The following is a 21,205-nucleotide window of genomic DNA, read 5'->3' as shown; positions in this document are numbered from 1 at the left end:
AGATGCTTTTGTGCTCAAGGCCACATTTGAAAAAAACAACAACATTCACTTTATTGTCACTGGATGGCAGGCGTACTAGAGTGTACACAAATGTAAGTCTTTTTTGGGTGAAAAATGATTACTTCTCGTTTTAAAAACATGCAGTATTTATAATCAATTCAACGTAGCAATTATATAATACACACAAATTATAATGGCTTGGTTTCAACATTGAACATTTATTTTGAACATGAAAACAATAAAGAACCAAAATGTAATGCTAGTTTTCCATGAGTAAAAAGGAGTGGGAAGAATATAGTTCTAAACTTGTGAAATCCCATCACTTTGCCATAACTGTTCATTTAAACCTATTCTTACACAATCACAACAATAACAACAACAATAATAATAATATAAATAATAATAAAAAAAGACATACTATACATACATTATAATTTCCAGTTGACAAAGACAAAGCCAAGGGAATCAACAGGCCACAACAAATCCACTAACAAGTTTGAAATCAACATGACATGCACTTTGATAGAAATGAGAGACACAATTTCATTTAAAACATTAAAACAAAAAATCTTGCATATGAGTAAACAGCTCGTTTACAACCCACGTTGGCAGCTACTAAGAAGTACCTGCCCATTATTTTAACCCGTGTATAGTGTTTGCGGGTCTGTGGCATCAAAGTTCAGTTTTTATAAAAAAAATAAAATAAAAAGAAATAATGACCCAAGGCATATCTGAAACATTCTCCTCATGGTGATAACACACTGTTCTCGGATTTTTGTTACTTTTTAATTTAATTTGATTTTTTTTAGTACATTTTATTTTCAAAAAAGGAGTAGCACAATAATTCATGAATGTGATCTAACAAAGGTAAAGAAAAGGTAAAAAAAATATATGTTTGGGTTGAGTTTGTCTTTAATGTTTAATAAAGAATAGGTCTACCAAAATACCCAAACATATTTTTTTCCAGAACATGTTCTACACAGGCCCACTAGTCCAAACACGGTATTCTGATTAAGATTGCGTTTGTGGAATATGAGAAATCCACCCGTTTGTAGCTGGCTCAGGGGGCGGCCATTTTGTCATTTCTGTCGACTGAACATCGAAGTTCAGATAACAACCAATCATGGCCCAGCTTCAGAAAACAGGTGAGCCGTGATTGGTCATTATCTGAGCCCTGAAAAACGTCATCTTCAGTCGACAGAAGTGACAAAATGTCCGCCCCCTGATATGGCTAAAAGTGGGTGCATTTTGCTGCTTAACTTATAGTTCACAAACGCAAAATTAATCAGAATGCCGTATTTAAACTAGTGGGCCTGCATAGAACATATTCTGTAAAAAAATATGTTTGAATTGACTTCCCTTTAACCCATTAAAGCCGGGAACGCACAAGTGCTGTTGCGTGTTTCTCCCTTTAAAGCCGGGAGAGCATATATGACATTTTCTTTTTTTAATCCAATTCTCAGTTGCTTAGCCAAGTGTTTTTCAAACTGGAAATTATCTAATTTTTGCAGTCTACGCTTGGCAGCGTAATCACGTCTTTACTACATTGTAGTACTCTTCCATACCAGCAGGTGGCAGCAGCAGGTAGCTAATTATCATTGTTCAGAGACAAGCGAATTAGTGACGCATGTTTATCCAAACAGGCCCATGTTTCACGCTAAGTATCAATATGAAACATTATAGAATACTTTTTTCTTGTGTGTTGTGTTTATTTAATACCTATTCAAGACGTTATAATATAATGTCATTCTTCAATGTTAAAAATGCTTATATAAACAAGATAACACTTATATTGTTAAGATAAGCTTTTTTTTTTCACAATTTCAGCTGGTGGTCTGCCGCGGAATTTTTTCAATGAAGTAAATGTGCCTTAACTCATAAAAGTTTGAAAAACACTGGCTTAGCCAATGAAATTCATCAGAATATACATGTGACCGTGTCGTGAGTTGTTGGAGGATATCCATCATTTTTTCAAGGAGTAATTGAGGCACAATCGATCGCGGGAGCTCTGATATAAGTCAGGGCAGTGGGACTTTAAAGCCGTGAAACCAGCAAAACGTGATATATGGTTAAGATATACTGTATGTACATAGACAATGACAATTTCAATGTCTTTGTAAAGGCCTAGATAGACCAAACCAACGTCGGAAGCGTTGTGGCGTCTGAATGTGCCGTCTGATTGGTGTAGTGACCACCGTCGTAGTGTCGTAACTCGTCTGCAAGCGTCTGGGGGGCGTTTACGCATGTTGAATCGGCGTCGCCAGTCATGACATTTGGTCACTCTGATTGGCTGTTAGCTAGCAAATCAGCGCTCGGACCACCAACGGGAAGTGACAAATGCGGATAAACAGTGAGCATGCCTTCGCTGCCTTAATCTTCTTGCGAGGGTTGACAATTTAAGTATTTCACAATACCGTGTCAAGAATGTGATGGTTTATTTCGCATGGGAGTTCATTTTGAGCGAAGAATATAGCTGAATGCATTGTTTACATTTTTATAATCCGCCCCCGGCCAACAGCTTTCCGGTTGGATTTTTCTAACAATGAGAAATAGTGACTACCGCCGCTGATGGTATGGGAGGGAATTACATCTTATGCATGAGCAGAAGGTACTTTAATGGTCAGAGTCGCTGTCTGTCGTTGCCGTGTATTTTTCCAGCGTTCCGTGCCGACAGCCGGCTGGACGCCACAGGGGTTAAGCGTCTGTCACTGTTTGCCAACGTCGTTTTGGTCTATCTATAGGCCTTAAGAGAATACAGCATGGTAATTAACACTTGATTATTTTTTTATTAAAAATAGTGCTTCACTTGAATTTTTGATTGAAACAGTAAAGATTAAAAAAATGGGCCCGTGTGAAAGTCGCATGTCTAAGATCTCAAATTACAGTATTTTGGAATTATGCTGCTACAGCGGCTAGGATATTAATTATTTTGTAGGTGTTGAATTTCCGCAAAAAGGTCAGGTTTTCAAGGGTGACTCCAATGATGACCGTAGGTTTCATAGAGATGTCTCATGAGGGGCGTCAGGCTTTAATGGGTTAAAAAGGTTTGCTGTTCATATGGCTTGCAATTGGGATGTAGTAAACATCTGTTGAGTATTTTAACAGAAAATGATTTGATTGTGTAGTTTTGAAAACCCCAAACTCTAGATAGAGGATCCACCAGACCCATCAACACTGGCTGAGTAACAAAAATATGAACACCATACAAGGGTTACACATACAAAACTTGCCTCTACCCACCAAAAAAGATGTTTAGACAGACATTCAGAGAAGATTTGATTTTTTATTATTATTTATCCTTTTGTAATTGTGCTCGGATAATGGATGGATGTATTCATTGTAATTGGTTTCTTTGATTTGTCTTTGTTTTTTTAGTATTAACTTTAATATGATGTGATTGTGTGCTTTATCATGAATGTATACATTTATGAACGCATTCTATTGCTACAAGAAGCATTTTGTGAATCCTCCCTGTCAATAGTGATACATTAAAAGAAACGCAAAAGTGGGAGGAGAGTAGTCTGAATTGGGTTCTGGAGCCGTGTTCCACCTCATCCATCGAACTCATGTGCCAGCCGCGAGCCGTTCCAAGTCAAGTGTGCGTCACATCCACTAGGAACGCTGGGAAAGAGCGCCCTCTAGCTTCTCCTGCTACGATCGCACACTGACCAGTATTTTCTGGTGGCTCGCTCACCCGAATCAGGTGACGCCCTGCAAGGGCGGCAATTGGCTCTTGTCTCAGACCTTCCCCGAGGTGATTGGTGGAGTGACGAGCACTCAGCACGTGACCTCTACAATGAGCTTCCTCCCACAGAAGTTTTCTTTGAACACTACATGACTATATCACAGGCGTATATCGCAACGTTTTTGTGCAACGGTGCCATTTTGGGAGTGTATGTCTATATAATGCATTTTAAGGATCATTCTCTTTGTTGAAAATCGTTCTATCTTGACTGTGTCTCTTGTTATATACGTGTGTCTTGTTATATAAGCTGCAATTCTTGAACACGAAGGAGCCATGAATGTTACAATGCATGCTGGGAATTGCAGTCTTGCATTCCAGTACAGTACAGTACGTTAATAGAATAAAGACGGATTGGAATGTGGAAGAAAAAAAAGTATGATTCTTTGATTCCTCCCATGAGTTTAAAGATACAACATATACTATATTAGAATATTCTTTGTATATATTTTTTCACATGAGACATTATAGTCTCAACATGTTGTAAAACTGTGCTATAAAGGTAAACTTTAAAGATGAAAGGAAAAGTTGGTGGTTCCACATTGCCCACTCTCAAAGGATAAAAGTCCACATTTAATTGAAGAATATGGCTCTACTCAAAATAATTCTCATAAAAACCAGCCTTCGTATGCCCGCTGGGAAATGCACGAACATATTCCGATGTTTAAGCAGATACAGTAGATAGATTCTTTTTGTCCTACAATTTGGTAACACTGTTTTATGTCACAAACAGGTCTAGTAGGTTTACATTTTCCCTAATTACTATGGTGTGACTTAAGTATGACTCCATCGTGGCACCACAAGAAGCACTGGTTCAGCAGCATCCTCTCTACACGCACACATGCACACGCACACACGCACGTATGAATACACTTCCTCTGATCTCATTTTAAACGTGTATTCCATCCATGCATGACGTCACGCTGCCCCTAAGGCACACAGCCGGCATTTGTTTTATTTGTTTGCTATTAAGTTATTTTACTTTACTTATGTATTTTGTCGTTGTCGTTTTAAGTTAAATTGAAAGTTGAGTTTTCAAGGATTCAATGGATTTGACTTTCCTCAAAATTCAAGGATACCAAGATCCAAGGACTTTTTTTGTTCTACCAACACAAATATTCACATGATGTGGCACGTAATACCGATGTCCCAGGTTAGCCTAGAAGTCCCAAGACTTGTGTGAATAAAGACAAAACAATAACATAAGATAATAAAAATATGATAAAGAGATCAGAGATGCATATTAATTATTTGAATTTCGCAAAGATGCAAGGCATCAAAGTTTTCGATGTAGCAGAATGCAAACGCAAGCGGCATTATATTTACAAGGTCATTTTGTACTTGACAAAAAGAAAAGTGACTTCAAGAATAAAGTGTCAACATGCAGGAATTAATGGCCATGAGGCTATGAGTTTGCTTAGAATTTATGAGAGTATGAGTTTAGTTTTTAGTAGCTCAGTTGTAGTAGTTAATAAAAGAGCTGGGCATCGCCCAACAGTCACGAAGTTCCCGTCTGCATAGTTAGCCGACCCACGTGGTCCCAGTCCGTCCCTTGTCGGCGACTGCCAATCTGCGTCAGGAATTTAAAGTACACGCACACATACTCACGCACACATTCACATCGTTGAAATAAAAACAATACGGGGCACATGCCATATGCGTCTATGGGACCGAAAAGTATACAACACTTTTTCTTTTTCTTTATTTGGCTGCGTGTCAGGTGTGCGGCACCTGTGTGTGATGTGGGATCGGTTAAATCCATTCTTGACGCTGTTTGGCTGACTTGCATCGACTGGCACCACATGGGTCGGCTAAATATGCAGACGGGAACTGCGTGACTGTTAGCCCAGCTCTGGTTAATACATACAAAGTACAACATTTTGAAGTCAATAAATAATCGTTTTATTCACTGTGATTTCAATCTCGATCAAAACAATTGTTATTATTATTATTATTATCTTTTTATACATAATCGCCTAGTCCTGCCCCCCCCCCCCGACACACACACGTACCCCCTCCCCAATCCCCCCTCACACACACACACACACGCACTGAGCAGACTGTGCGTCTGGATTAGCCAGCAGCACACAAACAGATTAAAACGTCACGTGCCTAACCCTTCCCCACACACCCAAACTACCCCCACCCCCAACGTCCCCGCCCTCCCCCACAATCGGCCTCCTTCTGTGCTCGACCATCATTTAGCAGGAGTGGGCGTAGGCTAGCGCAGCATCACAAGGTGGAGTGCAAGGGATGAGGGAGGTAGAGGCAGAGAGGATCAGGGTCAGATGGAGCCTAGTTAGCTAAAGTGACGCGCAGTGTGTGTGTGTGTGTGGGGTGTGCGTGTGTGTGTGTGTGTGTGTGTGTGTGTGCACATGAGTGAGCGAGAACAAACAAGGGAGAGAGAGAGAGAGAGAGAGAGAGCATTGAGGAGAGAGTGCGTGTCTGCGAGTGTGTGCGCGTGTGTCTGTGTGTGAGAGAGAGAGGAAAGCCAGACAGGAGGAGCAAGAGGACGCAAAGGCAAGGAGGAAAGAAGGGGCAGCAATATAAGAAACGGGGAACCAGACTAAGAGGAAATAATGGCCGAGCCGGAGCTGAGATTACGGAGCAGCCGAGAGAACGTTGCCAAGGAGAAGATGGAGGGTAGGTAGCGCTAAGTACACTACACACTACACCAGAACACAGTATACACTCCTGCACATGGCGCAAGGGTGTACTAATACACCATGTGGGCTGACGCAATGTTGCATGGCAAAGGTGATGCCTCAGGCAAGTATGTGCGTGTTTGCCGTGCCAGGTGAATCCTCTGTGAAAATGTATGCCTCATTTGCATTCAACTGAACTCGTCTTTGTCCCTCCTTTGAGTTGCGTTTAATACACGCACACAAGATTTATATGATTGCCAGTGTTGTTGGTCGATCTGTCAATACATATACCAAAGCTACCATTTGATGCTTTCAATCGTTTGCTGAGGCCATTATTTGGGTCACAACTCCTCCAGTTGGTTCAAGAACAGTTGCAAAGCATAAAAGTCCTCCCTATTTTTATGTACAGTACACGTATAAACGAGAGCATGATGTCGGACGTTTAACATAGAGAACGCACACAACATAAGTGACACACCGCAGTGATATTTTTTACATTACAAGGCAACTAGGTCCTTCTGTTACAACGAACACGACGGGCGGTTAATAAAATTCCCCTCACAAAGGCCCATACCAAAACACAATTTGTAAGGAGGACTACAGTAGTACACTTCCAATTCAATCACCGCTCTGTCTGAAATGTGAAATGCAAATTAGAAAGAAAGGAAACAGCATCATGTACTGTCCCCTCCCCTTGTCATTTACAGTATGTCTTTGCTAGCAAAGGTAGTTGGTACCATCAGTGCCATCTTCTAACCTTCTTGTTTCTTCAATGTTTCACATGACCAGAATCAAACCCAGACCAAGATGGCCAGATCATCGAGAACATTTCTCCATCCACCCCCATGGTCGCTGCCACCTCAAGCCCCTCCAACCCGCCACCCGACAAGGGGCAGAAGATCGAACTCAAGCGCAGCATCACTCTCTTCAACGGCGTGGGCATGATCATCGGCACCATCATCGGCTCGGGGATCTTTGTCACGCCGTCAGGCGTCGTGAAAGAAACGGGCTCGGCCGGACTCTCCTTGGTCATTTGGTCCATCTGCGGGGTGATCTCCACAATGGGGGCGCTTTGCTACGCCGAGCTTGGCACCACCATCACCAAGTCCGGCGGCGACTACACGTACATCCTGGAGGTGTACGGCGAGCTGGTCGCCTTCCTCAAACTGTGGGTGGAGATGCTCATCATCCGTCCGTCGTCACAGTACGTGGTGTCGCTGGTGTTTGCCACCTACCTCCTCAAACCCATCTACCCCAGTTGCAGTGTGCCCGACAGTGCCGCCAAGCTCATCGCCTGCCTGTGTCTCAGTGAGTATCTTAGGAAGCACAGGGGGCAAAAGTGCTCACGTTCTGTGCTGAAGTTCAGATACCTGTGTGAAAAAAAAAGACCAGCAAAGTGGAATCAATTCAAAACTTGTACAAAGTAAAAGTAAAAAAGTACAGACTCTGAAATGTAGGCTTACTTAAAGTGGAAGTCAACCCAAAACATGTTTTTCTAGAATATGCCCACTAGTTGAAGGCAATATGATTAATATGAAATATGTGTTAAGCAGCAAAATCCACCCGTTTTTAGCCATCTCAGGGGCGGCCATTTTGTTACTTCTGTCGAGTGAAAATGACAACACAGTTGCTCAGGGCTCAGATAACCACCAATCATGGTCCGGTTCCAAAAAAATGGTGAGCTGTGATTGGTCGTTGCCTGAGCCCTGAGCAACTGTGATATCATTTTCAGTCGACAGAAGTGACAAAATGGCCGCCCGCGTAGATGGCTAAAAATGGGTGAATTTTCTTGCTTAACTCATATTCCACAAACACAATATTAAAAGTGTTGTGTTTCAACTAGTGGGCCTGCATAGGACATGTTCTTAAAAAATATATGTTTGAGTTGACTTCCGCTTTAAGTACCAAAGTTCATCACAGTTTTACTGTAAATTATTAACAATACCCATTTTAATAATTTTAATAGATTATTAACAATACCCATTTTAATAATTTGACACAGAAAAACACACACGCTTTACTACTCCCGCCTTCATGATGAAAAGCGTCACTCATGTCACTGTCCACTTCTCCACTGCACTCTGCAGTTGACATCGACAACAGCGCTATGCTGTATATAATGTAGCGTATGGCTCTTGTTTTTGTCGCTGTCAGTTATGCCCAATTGTCAAGATGAAAAAGTGTGAAAATGTTTGTAGCTTCGAAAAAAAAAAAAATTCTCATGTCAAAATAGTCATGACAACTTAAACACTTTTCTGAGTTTTTATTGTTATTATTAAAACAATAATTACTTTAAGTTGAAGACAACTGTATTAATCAGTTTTAATGAGAAGTTTGTTCCCATTTTTTCCTGCCATGTAAGTCTTCAAGATCTTAATCATTTAGGATCGGAACCGCGGTTAACGCTCTCCGTTTACATTACATGGTATCATTATCGGCAACGGTTAAAAGTAACACGCCTATTAGGGCTGCTCGATTAAGCGATTTTGAACCGAAACCGAATTTTCTGGATAAAACGATGTTAAAAACGCTCAAATTGGCACGTTCGATTTTTTAATTTTTGGTGTATCTAAGCCACCGTAGTTTCCTCTGCATTTCCGCTTCCTCCTACGAGCGCGCGGTCCGATAACAACAACAACAACAACAACAACAACAACAACAACATCCATGGCTACCGGCGATTCTGCTATTGGCTCAGACAAGTGAGAGTTTAGTTAATAAATGATTTGGCAAATGGTTGGCAAAATGACAAACTGTTTGGTTTACAGACTTGACTGTCTACCTTGTCTCATGTTGATGATTTTTTCAGATGGTATATGCACTTTCTTCATTCATTATTGGTTTAATTAAGAACAGATCTGATATCTATTGTGTAAGAAAAATGCTGTTAATCCCAATGGATTGTTTTGTGTGTATTAAGGTAAATTGACTGGCATTTTGAGTTCAAAGAAAGAAAAATTCAAGACATTCAAAATACTTTTTCATTATTTTTCATTTTACAAAGAAATCGTAATCGTAAAATCGGGTTTGAGAGAAAATAATCGGTATTTTCTTGTTAGGCAAAATCAAACAGCCCTAACACCTATGTTGACAAAGTAAGGAGTAAAATGTGTAGCTATCTCTTTAAGTGTGATGAGTACAAAAGTTAAAAAGATTTCCGAAAAATAAATACGCAAGTTAAGTACAGAGACTGTAAAAATCTATAAATTAATAAGCATGTGTACTTTGGAGAAGGCAACTTAAGTATAGGTGATTGAGCCTTCAGTCTGTCATTGGTTCTCCCCTCTTGCAGCCGCCCTGACCTTTGTCAATTGCATCAGCGTGAAAGCCGCCACCAAGGTCCAAGACTTGTTCACTGTCTCCAAACTGCTCGCACTTGTCATCATCATCCTCTTTGGCTTCATACAGATCTTCACAGGTGAGTCCCAGAACAACATTTAGATTTTTTCACATGTATGGTGGAACACCTTTTTATCTGAAGTAATAGTTAATAGGTGGATTTTTTTTATCACGCTTAACCAATATGCAAGTACAGTATACAAAGAAGATAACTCCCATTAAAAGTTCAAAAACAACAACAACAAAACATGCACTTATCGTTAAAGCAACACTGTCATGTCAGTTTTTGTTGATTATGGCAGTGCCATGTGGACAAAAGCGGTAGTGTTTTAACAAAAATCAACCACATTTCCCATGGGTGCCAGCGCGTAGTGTCGTGAAATCCTGAGCCGTCCTTATAGCCAAAGGAGGAAGTGAGTATGCCGTCAATGTTTCATCAAAAGAGTTATGGAATTTTTTTATTAAGGTCGATTTCTTGCCCAGTGCTGCTTTAACTCTGAATAGAGTGTTGGTAGTCAGAAACGCTAAGGGAAGCCTGTTTAAAATGATAGGCAGACCGGCCGAGAGGCGATGACTATTTGGTGTGGCTGGACAAAATGGCGGGTAGATGGACAGCGGAAGGATACCCCAGCTGTAGGGGGAAAGCGATACATGGACCATGAATTTTTAGTAAAATGCCCAGTTCTGGTCAAATGCAAGGCCGCTGTCAGAGCTAATATGATGGCGAGCAGCCAACTCTCAGCTGGTGTCCACTGATGCCGAGCGTGAACGCCAAGCTCGGCCACAGGTGAGCATGCACTCGTGCGCATGTTTGTGTACATGGCGATTGAGTGCCGCTTGGATGAGCAGCGTCGAATTCATGATTGAATGCCTCAGCAATCAATTGCTCAAGTGGCCACTGGCCTCATTTTAAATGTTCCGCATTACGACCAATTTATCAGCCCTTGTTGCAGGAACGATGACCTAAAGCGGTAACTAACAATGAACCAAGCTTAAAACTTGAGGCGTCACTAATGTCGACAAAGCAAATGGTGTCTACTTTGCATATACAGTACTTCAGTTTTCTTCAAGAGACCCTGTGAAGCCAAGTATTATGTATACAACGTACTACTGTACAGTGAATATGTATTTTATCCTTTTTATGATCATGGTGATACTGAGTCACATCAACTAAAGTCCCATTTATAGAACAATGATATGTGGCACGAGGCAGACAAACAGCGTGGCCGCCGCTCGGGCCGGTCTACATCTGCTCCTCGCTCGCCCTTATTTGCAAGGCCACACCCACAAGTATTGTGCTCTGCACCGTGTTGCCATGGTGCAGACTTAGCCAAGCTTGCCGGCTGGTGTCGCACGCACACACTGAGGCCTTTCAGGGAGCCCCAAAGAAAGAACAGAATGTGAGAGTCATGCACGTGCGCTTTGGTCTTTCTCATTACCATCTGAAGAAGACAGTTTTAGGCGGGAACTGGAACCAAAACGCACAGGCACAGGCGCACTCTATTCATTCAACACTGGGTATGCTTTAAGTGAATGATAACTGGATTGGGCACCCACCAACAGATGGATCACAACATGACCAGCTCGGATGAGAATCCAAGCCAAAAGTACATGATAAGCAACTAGTCAGACGGTCTAATTTCGCTCACAGGATGAAGACAGTATCTATCCATGTAGACGATGGTCCGCTCAAAACATCATTGTGGGACAGTATGGTCGACTGGTCGCTAGTCGACTAGTCTGTACAACCCCTAATGGAGATACACGATGAATCAAATCGAAAAAAGTCAAATATTCCTGTCTTCTGTCTGTGTGTATACAGGTGATGTGCCCTACCTGACGCCTGAAAACGCCTTTGAAGGCAGCAAAGTGGGTGTTGACAATATCGTCTTGGCCCTCTACAGTGGTTTGTTTGCTTTTGGAGGCTGGTGAGTGATTTGTGACAGAAGTACTGATCATAAATAGAAACAGAAACATTGTGGTGAATGTGTGCACACACTGGCCACGGCGTCAGGTATACCTGCACAAAGCTGTCTTTACCAAGATACCCAGCTTTGATTGATACTCTTAGTGTTTTTGCAGTGTCTATTGGCGGTGAACTGCAGCCTGTCATGTTTCAAATATTATCACCAAAATATTACAAATTGCTCTCCGTATAATATCATACAGTTCTACACCATTAGAAAATGCAGAACAACCACAATAATCGTCATTTTGTTAACTTTCCTGATGGCAGCAATCAAATCTGAGCATTATACAGTAAGCCTGTATGCTTGAAATTGAAAGGAATGTGTTTTCTTTGTTTCCTTCTCAGGAATTACCTGAATTACGTAACCGAGGAGATGATCAATCCAGAGAGGTGACTTAAATGTGATGGAGTTTGTATCCTGTTAGTATTTGCCAATAGCATGACTTCACTTAGAGCTGAAAGAGCATGCTCGTCATCCCTCATTTGCATGATGCAGGAGTGTAAATTGTGGCAAAAACAAACAAAATATTTTACAATATAAATGTCGAATGCTCATGAAAAATTGACAACTGCTCTGTTGTCATAAAATTATGACTTTTTCTTGATAAAAGCACTTTTCACGTAAATAAAATGTGGCTATTTGCAGAAGATTATGACTTTTTAATGAAAAGAATCATACATTTTTTCCTCACAATATTACAACTGTATTTCCCCAAAAATATCAACTTTCCAGAACAAACTGACTTTTGTATTGATAATAAATGATTTTTTTTTTTGTGCAGAAGATTCCAAATCTTTTTTCTTTTTAAGAAAATACAAATATTTTTTTGCTCATTATTGCTTGAACTGGATTCTCATAAAATTAGTTTATTTGTTTGTTAAAAAAAACATCAGAATCATTTTGATAAAGACACACATTTTTGTTTTCTTATTTTACATGATAAATTCTCACGCTAATAAAATATTAAAACTTTAATTTAAAAAAAACTGCAACTTTTTAACATGAAAATTAAATTTCCACGTGATTATAAGTTTCCTGTTGAACAATAACGTTAGTCTCTTCATATTTAAACTTTATTCTCATAAGATTATGATTTTTCTTACCTAGTAATATCACATCAGTTTTGTAGGATATTTTTACCCCCAATTTTTAACTTTATTCTCAGAAAATGGTCCTTTTTATGAAAAAAATATTTGTCGTTTTCTCATATTATTACAACTGTATCCACATCCACATCCATGTTTTTTTCATGACTATTTGACTTTTTCTCACAATAATACCACTTTATTCAATTTAAGAATGCACCTTCATTTCCTCATAATGACCTTGTTTTCGTTTTAGTGTGGCACTCTCATGGCTGCCGATAAGAAAGCTCAAATGAACACTGTCTCCTCTCCAACCTAGAAACTTGCCCCTGTCAATCATCATCTCCATGCCTATTGTCACGGTTGTGTACATCCTGACCAACTTGGCCTACTTCACAACCATTTCACCTCAAGACATGGTCGAGTCGGAAGCTGTCGCCGTGGTGAGTAATTGCCTGTAAAATAACTGTTGCCTTGTTGCTACTAATTGATAATATAAAATATTTAAAAACCGTAACTGGCCATGTTATTATAAAAATGTAACCCGTGTCCTGTGGCTGTATGCAGAGTTTTGGCGAGTATCATCTGGGTGTGATGTCTTGGCTCATTCCAGTGTTTGTGGGGCTGTCTTGTTTTGGAGCTGTCAATGGATCCCTGTTTACTTCAGCACGGTAAACTGAAAATGTGTTTTTGTGATGATGATGATGATGATGATGATGATGATGATTTGGGAGAAAAAGGTTTGGGATTGCAAGCCTTCCTGTAAAGTTGAAGTGCCTGCAACTTAATGTGATGTGCAATCAAGCGTGTCTATCAACTGACTGATTGTTATTGTGAGCACACTTGATATAGGCCAAGCGGATCCTGTTAGAAAATCAATAAATGTATCCTGTACCATTTGTTCCAGTTTGTTCTACGCTGGAGCCCGCGAGGGTCAGCTTCCTGCCGCTCTGGGACTGGTCCACACAGACCTTTTCACACCGGTGCCATCCCTCATCTTCACAGTAAGAACAGCTAGGATAACAGCACTGCTTATGTGCTTTTCAAGTCATAACAATCCCAATTATGTGGAATTTGACCCATGGAAAGGTTGAAGGGTAAAGGCCAAACACCTGCTCTGGAAACGTAAACACATGCTCATACTGTAGGTTTCGCCGCATCACTCTCGTTCTGTTGTCACGGCACTGCGCTGAAAAAAATGGCGTGTTGAATTTACTCCGTTCTATTTTGTCAGGCTGTTGCACAAAATAAAGTCATTAGGATGCAGATGATTTTGGTAAGTAGATGTATAGTCCACTTAAAAATGTATGTGGATCCAGATGATTATATTTCGTACAACCACTTGCAGAAATAAAATGGAGTAAATTCAACAGCAACTTTTGTCAGTGTGGCTCTGTTCATTTTAGGTATCAGTACAAAATACTCAATACAAAAAACAGTCACTTACAGAGCCATCATTGGTCAGGCTCTAATTTATTGCTGAATATAGTGTCATGCGATTGTCCTGTTAGGCCACTGTGGTCTGCTGACTGACTTTTTTACTTACTGCCTCTTACACTGAAAAAAATGGTGTGCACTGTTTACTCAATTTTATTTCTTCAAGTGGTTGCACAAAATACAATCATCTGAATCCAAATACATTTTTAAGAAGACTATACTTAAAAAAATGTATCTGGATCCAGATGATTTCATTTTGTGCAACCACCTGAAGAAATATAATTGAGTAAATTCAACTATCATTTTTTTCAGTGTACACAAAGTGAAAACTAAGAGGTGGCAGAGCCTTGCTGTCCATTGCCCCCAAATTGCCCAATTCAACGCTGCCTCTTTAAAAAAGGCGTTTCGAAACGCAGTTGTCTTGACAGGCATTCAAGTAAAACGAGTTTGCTTGGATTTGTTAGATTTGTTCTCATGGTAACTGTTAAATAAAACATGCTTCTGTGTTTTATATATGTTAACTATTCTATCACTATATGAAGCAACTATACATTGGCCTTGGTCCTATTCTATGCAGTTCTTTGCAGGAAATGCCGTAAATGTCCTAAAAGTCTAGAAGCTACATACAGTAAATATTTCGTCCAATTTGAGTGCTATCATGTTTAAAGCGTGTAACTGTATGCCAAATTAAAGCACAAATCTGTTTCAACAATTTAACTCTCAAATTAAAGCTTAAAGTGGAAGTCAACCTAATCCTATGTTTTTCAAGAGTATGTTCTATGCAGGACCGCTAAAAACGGGTGCATATTCTCATATTCCACAAACGCGATATTAATCATATTGCCTTGTTTCAACTAGTGGGCCTGCATAGAACATATTCTTGAGAAATATATGTTTGCGTTGACTTCCCCTTTAAATTATTTTGACAGTGTCCTGGCTCAGACTAAATTGCCAACAGAACTATGCATGAACAGGCACAGGGTGACAGAATCAAGGAAAAATTCCCTCCAAGGAAGAAACCTTGAAGAGAATCAAGTTTCAGTATGGGCTAGCCATCTGCCTCAACTGGTTGGGTTGAGATAAAGTGATAGAGGAGAGGGGCGGACCGGAGGCAGAGCGAGGGATCGAATGAAGGGATTGCAGCGGAGATAATGATGCAGTGTGTATTATAGTAATCGTATGAGCAATAATAAATACTATAATGATGAGCAATTGTAGTAGTATTCATACAACTAAATTAATCGGAGCAGTACAGGAACCTAAAAGGTGAAAACAACAACAAATGTCGTAGCAGTGTTATTGTCTGCAGCATGGCCAACCATTCTGTTGTTGCCGTGGTGACTGTCGTACTGGTGAACCAGCGAGGACACCTCTCGCTTGCTGTTTCCACTACATGCACCGTATGCTTCATAACATGTAGGCAGATGCCAGGAGAAAAACAAAACAAAACAAAAAGCCATACAGAAAGAAATGCAGTTCCTTAAAGCGGAAGTCAACCCAAGCATATGTTTTTTCAAGGATATGTTCCCAGCAGGCCCACTAGTTTGAAACACAGCACTCTGATTAATTTTTATGCGTTGCGCAAAATGCACTTGTTTTTAGCCATCTCTGGGGGTGGCCATTTTGTCTTCTGTCGACTGAAAATGACATCACAACTGCTTACAACGACCAATCACAGCTGACCTGTTCTCTGAATCTGAGCCGTGATTGGTCGTTGTGAGCAGTTGCGATGTCATTTTCAGTCGACAGAAGACAAAATGGCCGTCCCCGGAGATGGCTAAAAACGAGTGGATTAACACTTATTCCACAAACGCAATATTTAACAGAATGCCCTGTTTCAACTAGTGGGCTTGCATAAAACATATTCTTGAAAAAAATATGTTTGCGTTGACTTCCGCTTTAAGTCTACTATTACAAGATGAACCTGATCTGATCTTTCTCTATCTTTTGTCTTTACTTCCAGTGTGTGCTGTCCATGCTTTACGCCATTTCCCAGGACATCTTCTCTGTCATCAACCTGTTCAGCTTCTTCACGTGGCTCTGTGTTGGCATGGCCATTGCTGGGATGCTCTGGCTCCGATTTAGAAAGCCCAACCTGAGAAGGCCAATAAAGGTACAATGGTTGTACCTATGGGAGAGCATGTGGTGGTTTTGAAACCCTCGAAGAGGTCGAGACTATTTTTTATATATATATAAACAAGAGCTGAAAACCCATATACGTGCTACTGTTTGGACAAGGCTTGTATTGCCCCTTTGTTTCTTTGTTTGTGTGCTGTCTTTCATCTTTGCGCACAGACAAATTGCCTCTCAGGCTGTTTATATCATGAAAATAATCTCCAGTTGTGTATCTGTCCTCTTTTTGTAAGGAAATTGTTATGGACTAAGCCACTTTCTTATATTTAAATTCAAAGCATTGTGTATTTATCTTCGATAATAAAACGCGATATAAAACAAAGTCCTGATAGAAGGGGGGGTTGACATTGCGATAATGCAGTGAATTGATAATAAACACAAGTAAGGTGGTCTTTGAATAAGAATTTGGTTGAGCAGGAAAAATACAGAAAATGGATCAATAGTTTGTCATTCAAACAGACTTGTCAAATTTTTGGTCCTGCTTTTTGGTTATCACAGATAACAAGCGTTTTGATATTATTCGATATTGTGTTGTTGCCTTGGCACAGATCTGGTTGTTTATCCCCGTGACTTTTGTCTTGGGCTGCATCTTCATGATCATCGTCTCCTTCTGGGCGGCCCCCGTTGAGTGCCTGATAGGCTGCAGCATCATTCTCACGGGCATCCCGGCCTACCTGCTGGGCTACAAATGGAAGAAGCCACGTGTGGTCAAGAAGATGCTTGGTGAGTTGCTATTGTTTTGGAATCAAATGAAAACATGGGGATTTGTCCAGGCATAAGATGGGAGGCATCAGTGACACTTTGTTATGAGATTGTGGGAAGAAGAGCAGCTGGACAGCACATGTGGGCCTTGTTACCATTAGTGGGTTTGTGCAGAGTCCAAAGTGTGGTGTTGGCTTTCACCTGGCAACACCATCGGTCAATAACAAGGCGTGTAGCTCGAGAAAATGGTCTCATCGGACCGTGAAAACTTAAGTTTGAATGACCACCGTATCAGTTCCAAGATCGGCAGAAAATGTCATGAAACATAACACAATTATAATTTCATTTAGGATTACAGTTGTAATTTAGAATTACAAATAAAGTGATCTTTTTTTCCACTTGCTAGCGGTGCTAATCATGATTGACAACTTCAGCTCTGTTTCTTCCTTCCGGAACTTTGGTTTGGTTGGTCTTGGGACTACTACAGACTCATGTGTGTTTGTCCCCCAAGCTGTTCTTTCCAAAGTCTCAAAGAGAACTTGTTTCTTCCTAGGACCTCAGCCCGATTCTGTGTGATATCGCTTTGAAAAAGTAGACAGCATTTAAAAGCTGTGTGACATGGAGCCATGTCACATGTTGCCCCTTTACTGATGATGATGATGATGATGATGCGCTGTCTCGTCTCAGAAATCTTCACCATGTTCTGCCAGAAGATATTCCTGGCCGTCCCCGAGGAGAGGCAAGAGGAATCGGAATAACGCCGGATGACCCCCAACCAGCTCAACACCTCGTGGCTCAGCATTTTGTTTACTTGAACGTTTGCAGTTTCCGTGCTCTTTGCCGTTTTGTTTTCTTCTTCTTTTGTGGTGGAGCTTTGCAATCTTGGTCAAGGAGGGTTTACATGAACATATGCACTTGAGTTCAAAAGTGTGTGTCGGCTAAAATACGCGCTTCAAATGTGCATTGCTAATTGTAAGCTATTCATTGTAGACTTGGAGAAGCTGCATACAACGCACACTCTAGTGGCCTAAAATGTACCCGAGAGGTTATATTTCAGTGTTGTTGCTCTCACACAAATTTAGTAGGATTTGCCACAAAATGAAGGTGCGTTTTTTTTCTCTCTCTCCTTTAAATCAAACGCTTTAGTACGGCTTCCTGCTACATTTTTGTGAGAGCATTTTCAGAATGTTTCCTTTAGATAAACTACAAGCAACACACACAAAAAAAGCACACATTTTACGATAATCTTTGTGCTGTCTTGAATAATACAACTAATCAGAATCCGAAAGAAAGTGGTTAGCCGATACTTACATGCTACTAATATAATGTATGTCTTAATGATATTTTTCAATATTTTTAGTTTTGTATCCATTTGTACATGAACCCCAAACTATACAGTGAAATGAAATGCACATGTGCGTGCGTGTGCGTGTGTGTGTGCGCGCGCGCGCTGATGTTGTGCTGCTGTCTTTATTCACCGTTACGTTTCATGTGAAAAGGGCGACACTTTTCTGCGTGCCCACGAGGGATGGGCATTTGAATGAAATGAACAACAAACAATAGTGGACTTTTTTATTCTTCTCACTCGTTCCGAGGCGGCACGCTCGGCCAAGTGGTTAGCACGTCTGCCTCTCGGTTGACGGATTCTGGGTTTGAATTTTTGCTCTGGTCTTCCCGCGCGGAATTCGCATGTTCCTCCTGTGCTTGTGTGGGCAGTGCAGGCAGCGGCCCTCCCACATTTCACAAACGTTGAAAATTGAAAATGGATGGTTGCAGCGAAGCTTGCTTCAAGATGAATACAAAAATGAAAAAAATTCACTAGACTCACTCAATAGTCACCTAATGCCCATCCCGAGTGACGACGCTGAATAAGAACGTCTGTGTTGGAGGCTTTACAAAGACTTGCATCACTGTCAGTCGGTAGTAACTGTATATATAGTGTAGCAAGCGTCACTGTCGTATTTGTATTTTGGATCACATGTACCTATTATGTGTGCTGATATCCCCAACTTGACAGAATGTCCCAATTAACCTGAGTCCAAGGGGAATCTAGTGGAATCTTGTTTGAAAAGTTTAGAGTAATGAGTACAATCCTAGCACATTTTTTAACATTCTTTTTAAGAAATCACATTTTTATGTCATTGTGTTTTCTTGCCCCCCTCAAACCCAAAGCTGTCTTGAAAACAACTTCCTGCTCATATTCTCATCCGATTTCCTACTGAATTATAAAATGCAAGTGCATCTCAATAAATTAGAATGTATTGGCAATTTTAATTTATTTCAGTCATTGAATTCAAACATTGAAACTCACGTAGATTCACATAGCACAATGAAATATTGAAATATTTCATGATGATTTCGTTGATGATATGATTACAGCTAACGAACACCCAAATTTACCATCTCAAGAAATTGGAATACTACAAACCCAATTCCAATGAAGTTGGGACTTTGTGTTAAGCATAAATGAAAACAGAATACACTGATTTGCAAATCATGTTCAACCTGCATTTAAGTGAATACACTACAAAGACAAGATATTTAATGTTCAATATGGCTGCAACACGTTCCCAAAAAGGGGCATGTTTACCACTGTGTTCCATCACCTTTTCTTTTAACAACATTCAATAAACGTTTGTTTACGCTGTTGTAACACGTGCAGAATGTGTTTTGGCATTGTCTTGCTGAAATAAGCAGGGATGTGCACGTAAAAGACGTTGCTTGGATGGCAGCATATGTTTCTCCAAAACGTTTACGTACCTCTAAGCATTAATGGTGCCTTCACAGACATGTAAGTTGCCCATGCCATTGGCAAAAACACAGCCCCATACTATGACAGATGCTTGCTTTTGAACTCTGCGTCCATAACAGGGTTAGGGTTAGGTTCTTTTGTTCTTTGGCCCATAATTTCCAAAAACAATTTGAAATGTGGACTCGTCAGACCACAGAACACTTTTCCACTTTGCATCAGTCAATCTGAGATGAGCTCGAGCCCAGAGAAGCCGGCAGCATTTCTGGCTGTGGTTGATAAATGGCTTTTGCTTTGCATAGTAAAGTTTTAACTTGCACTTACAGATGTATAGCGCCAAACTGTGTTTACTGACGTTGCTTTTCTGAAGTATTCATGAGCCCATGTGCTGATATCCTTTGCATGTTGATATTGGTTTTTTGATGCAGTTCCGCCTGAGGCATCGGAGGTCATGGGCATTCAATGTTGGTTTTGCAAGGATTTCTCCAGATTTCTGGAACTTCTGATGATATTATGAACTGCAGATGATGAAATCCCTGAATTTCTTGCAACATTGTCCTTAAACTGTTTGACCATTTTCTCATGCACTTGAGGTGAACCTCACCCCATCTTTGCTTGGGAATGACTGAGCAATTCAGGAAGCTCCTTTTATACCCAATCATGACACGCACTTGTTCCCAGTTAGCCTGTTCACCTATGGGATGTTCCAAACAGGTGTTTGATGAGCATTCCACAACGTTCTCAGTCTTTTTTGCCAACTGTACAAGCTTTTTTGGAACGTGTTGCGAACATGAAATGATAGGTTAATGATTATTCGCTAAAAACAATCAAATGTATTAATTTGAACATTAAACATCGTGTCTTTCTAGTGTATTCAACGAAGTTGAACATGATTTGCAAATCATTGCATTCTGTTTTGATTTGTTGTTTTTTCTTTATGTTTAACACAATGTCCCAACTTCATAGGAATTGAAATACTTTTAATGCAGAAATTTGGTCTGCAGTTGACTGGCGACCGGTCCAGGGTATACGATGGCGCTCTCCCAAAGTAGGCTCTTATACAGGCGCCATCCTAGCGAGGACAAGTGGTATATAATAGGGATGGATGGATCGAAATTTGGGTTGGGAATGGCCTGAAAAGTATTTTTTAAATACTGAATTGGATTTTTTTATTTTTTATTAATGAATGAAATATAAAATAGTATGAGTGTTCTTTTTGAATTGAACTACTGATATAAATAGTCTGCAATATTTGAATATAGGCCCACTTATGAGCATTCCTGTATCTGTGATCATGATTGATGGTCAACTCTTCAAAGAAAGTGGAACATTGATGTAAACATGGAAAAACACTGTCAGCCTTAATTTTCAACTCTGGATTATAATAAAGACAATAGACAGAA

At 40.3% G+C, this 21,205-nt stretch overlaps 1 protein-coding gene and 1 non-coding gene across 2 annotated transcripts; one reads left to right on the top strand and one right to left on the bottom strand.

Annotated features, from left to right (window-relative positions):
* Positions 1–3,505: 3,505 nt before the first annotated feature.
* On the bottom strand, positions 3,506–3,812 carry LOC147152724 (Nuclear RNase P). Its single transcript, XR_015089713.1, has one exon.
* Positions 3,813–5,953: 2,141 nt separating this feature from the next.
* Positions 5,954–21,205, top strand: LOC147152723 (large neutral amino acids transporter small subunit 1-like). Its single transcript, XM_086051842.1, has 11 exons — positions 5,954–6,385; positions 7,177–7,695; positions 9,680–9,805; positions 11,549–11,654; positions 12,041–12,085; positions 13,101–13,224; positions 13,349–13,452; positions 13,689–13,785; positions 16,182–16,331; positions 16,900–17,074; positions 17,741–21,205. The coding sequence occupies exons 1-11, from the start codon at positions 6,322–6,324 to the stop codon at positions 17,809–17,811; spliced, it is 1,581 nt and encodes a 526-aa protein (XP_085907968.1). The 5' UTR covers positions 5,954–6,321; the 3' UTR covers positions 17,812–21,205.

Source organism: Filicampus tigris, chromosome 1 (genome assembly GCF_054856515.1).
Source record: "Filicampus tigris isolate MCC_2025a chromosome 1, RoL_Ftig_1.0, whole genome shotgun sequence".
NCBI classification, from domain to species: domain Eukaryota; kingdom Metazoa; phylum Chordata; class Actinopteri; order Syngnathiformes; family Syngnathidae; genus Filicampus; species Filicampus tigris.
Note: the sequence above shows the minus strand (reverse complement) of the source record. Positions and strands in the feature narration are given on the sequence as shown.

Excerpts from the sequence above, each read along its gene's own strand:
- LOC147152723 (XM_086051842.1), top strand. The coding sequence starts at position 6,322 with ATGGCCGAGCCGGAGCTGAGATTACGGAGCAGCCGAGAGAACGTTGCC. Across the intron at positions 13,225-13,348 it reads AGTCGGAAGCTGTCGCCGTG|AGTTTTGGCGAGTATCATCT; the intron begins GTGAGTAATTGC and ends GGCTGTATGCAG. Across the intron at positions 16,332-16,899 it reads ACCTGAGAAGGCCAATAAAG|ATCTGGTTGTTTATCCCCGT; the intron begins GTACAATGGTTG and ends GCCTTGGCACAG.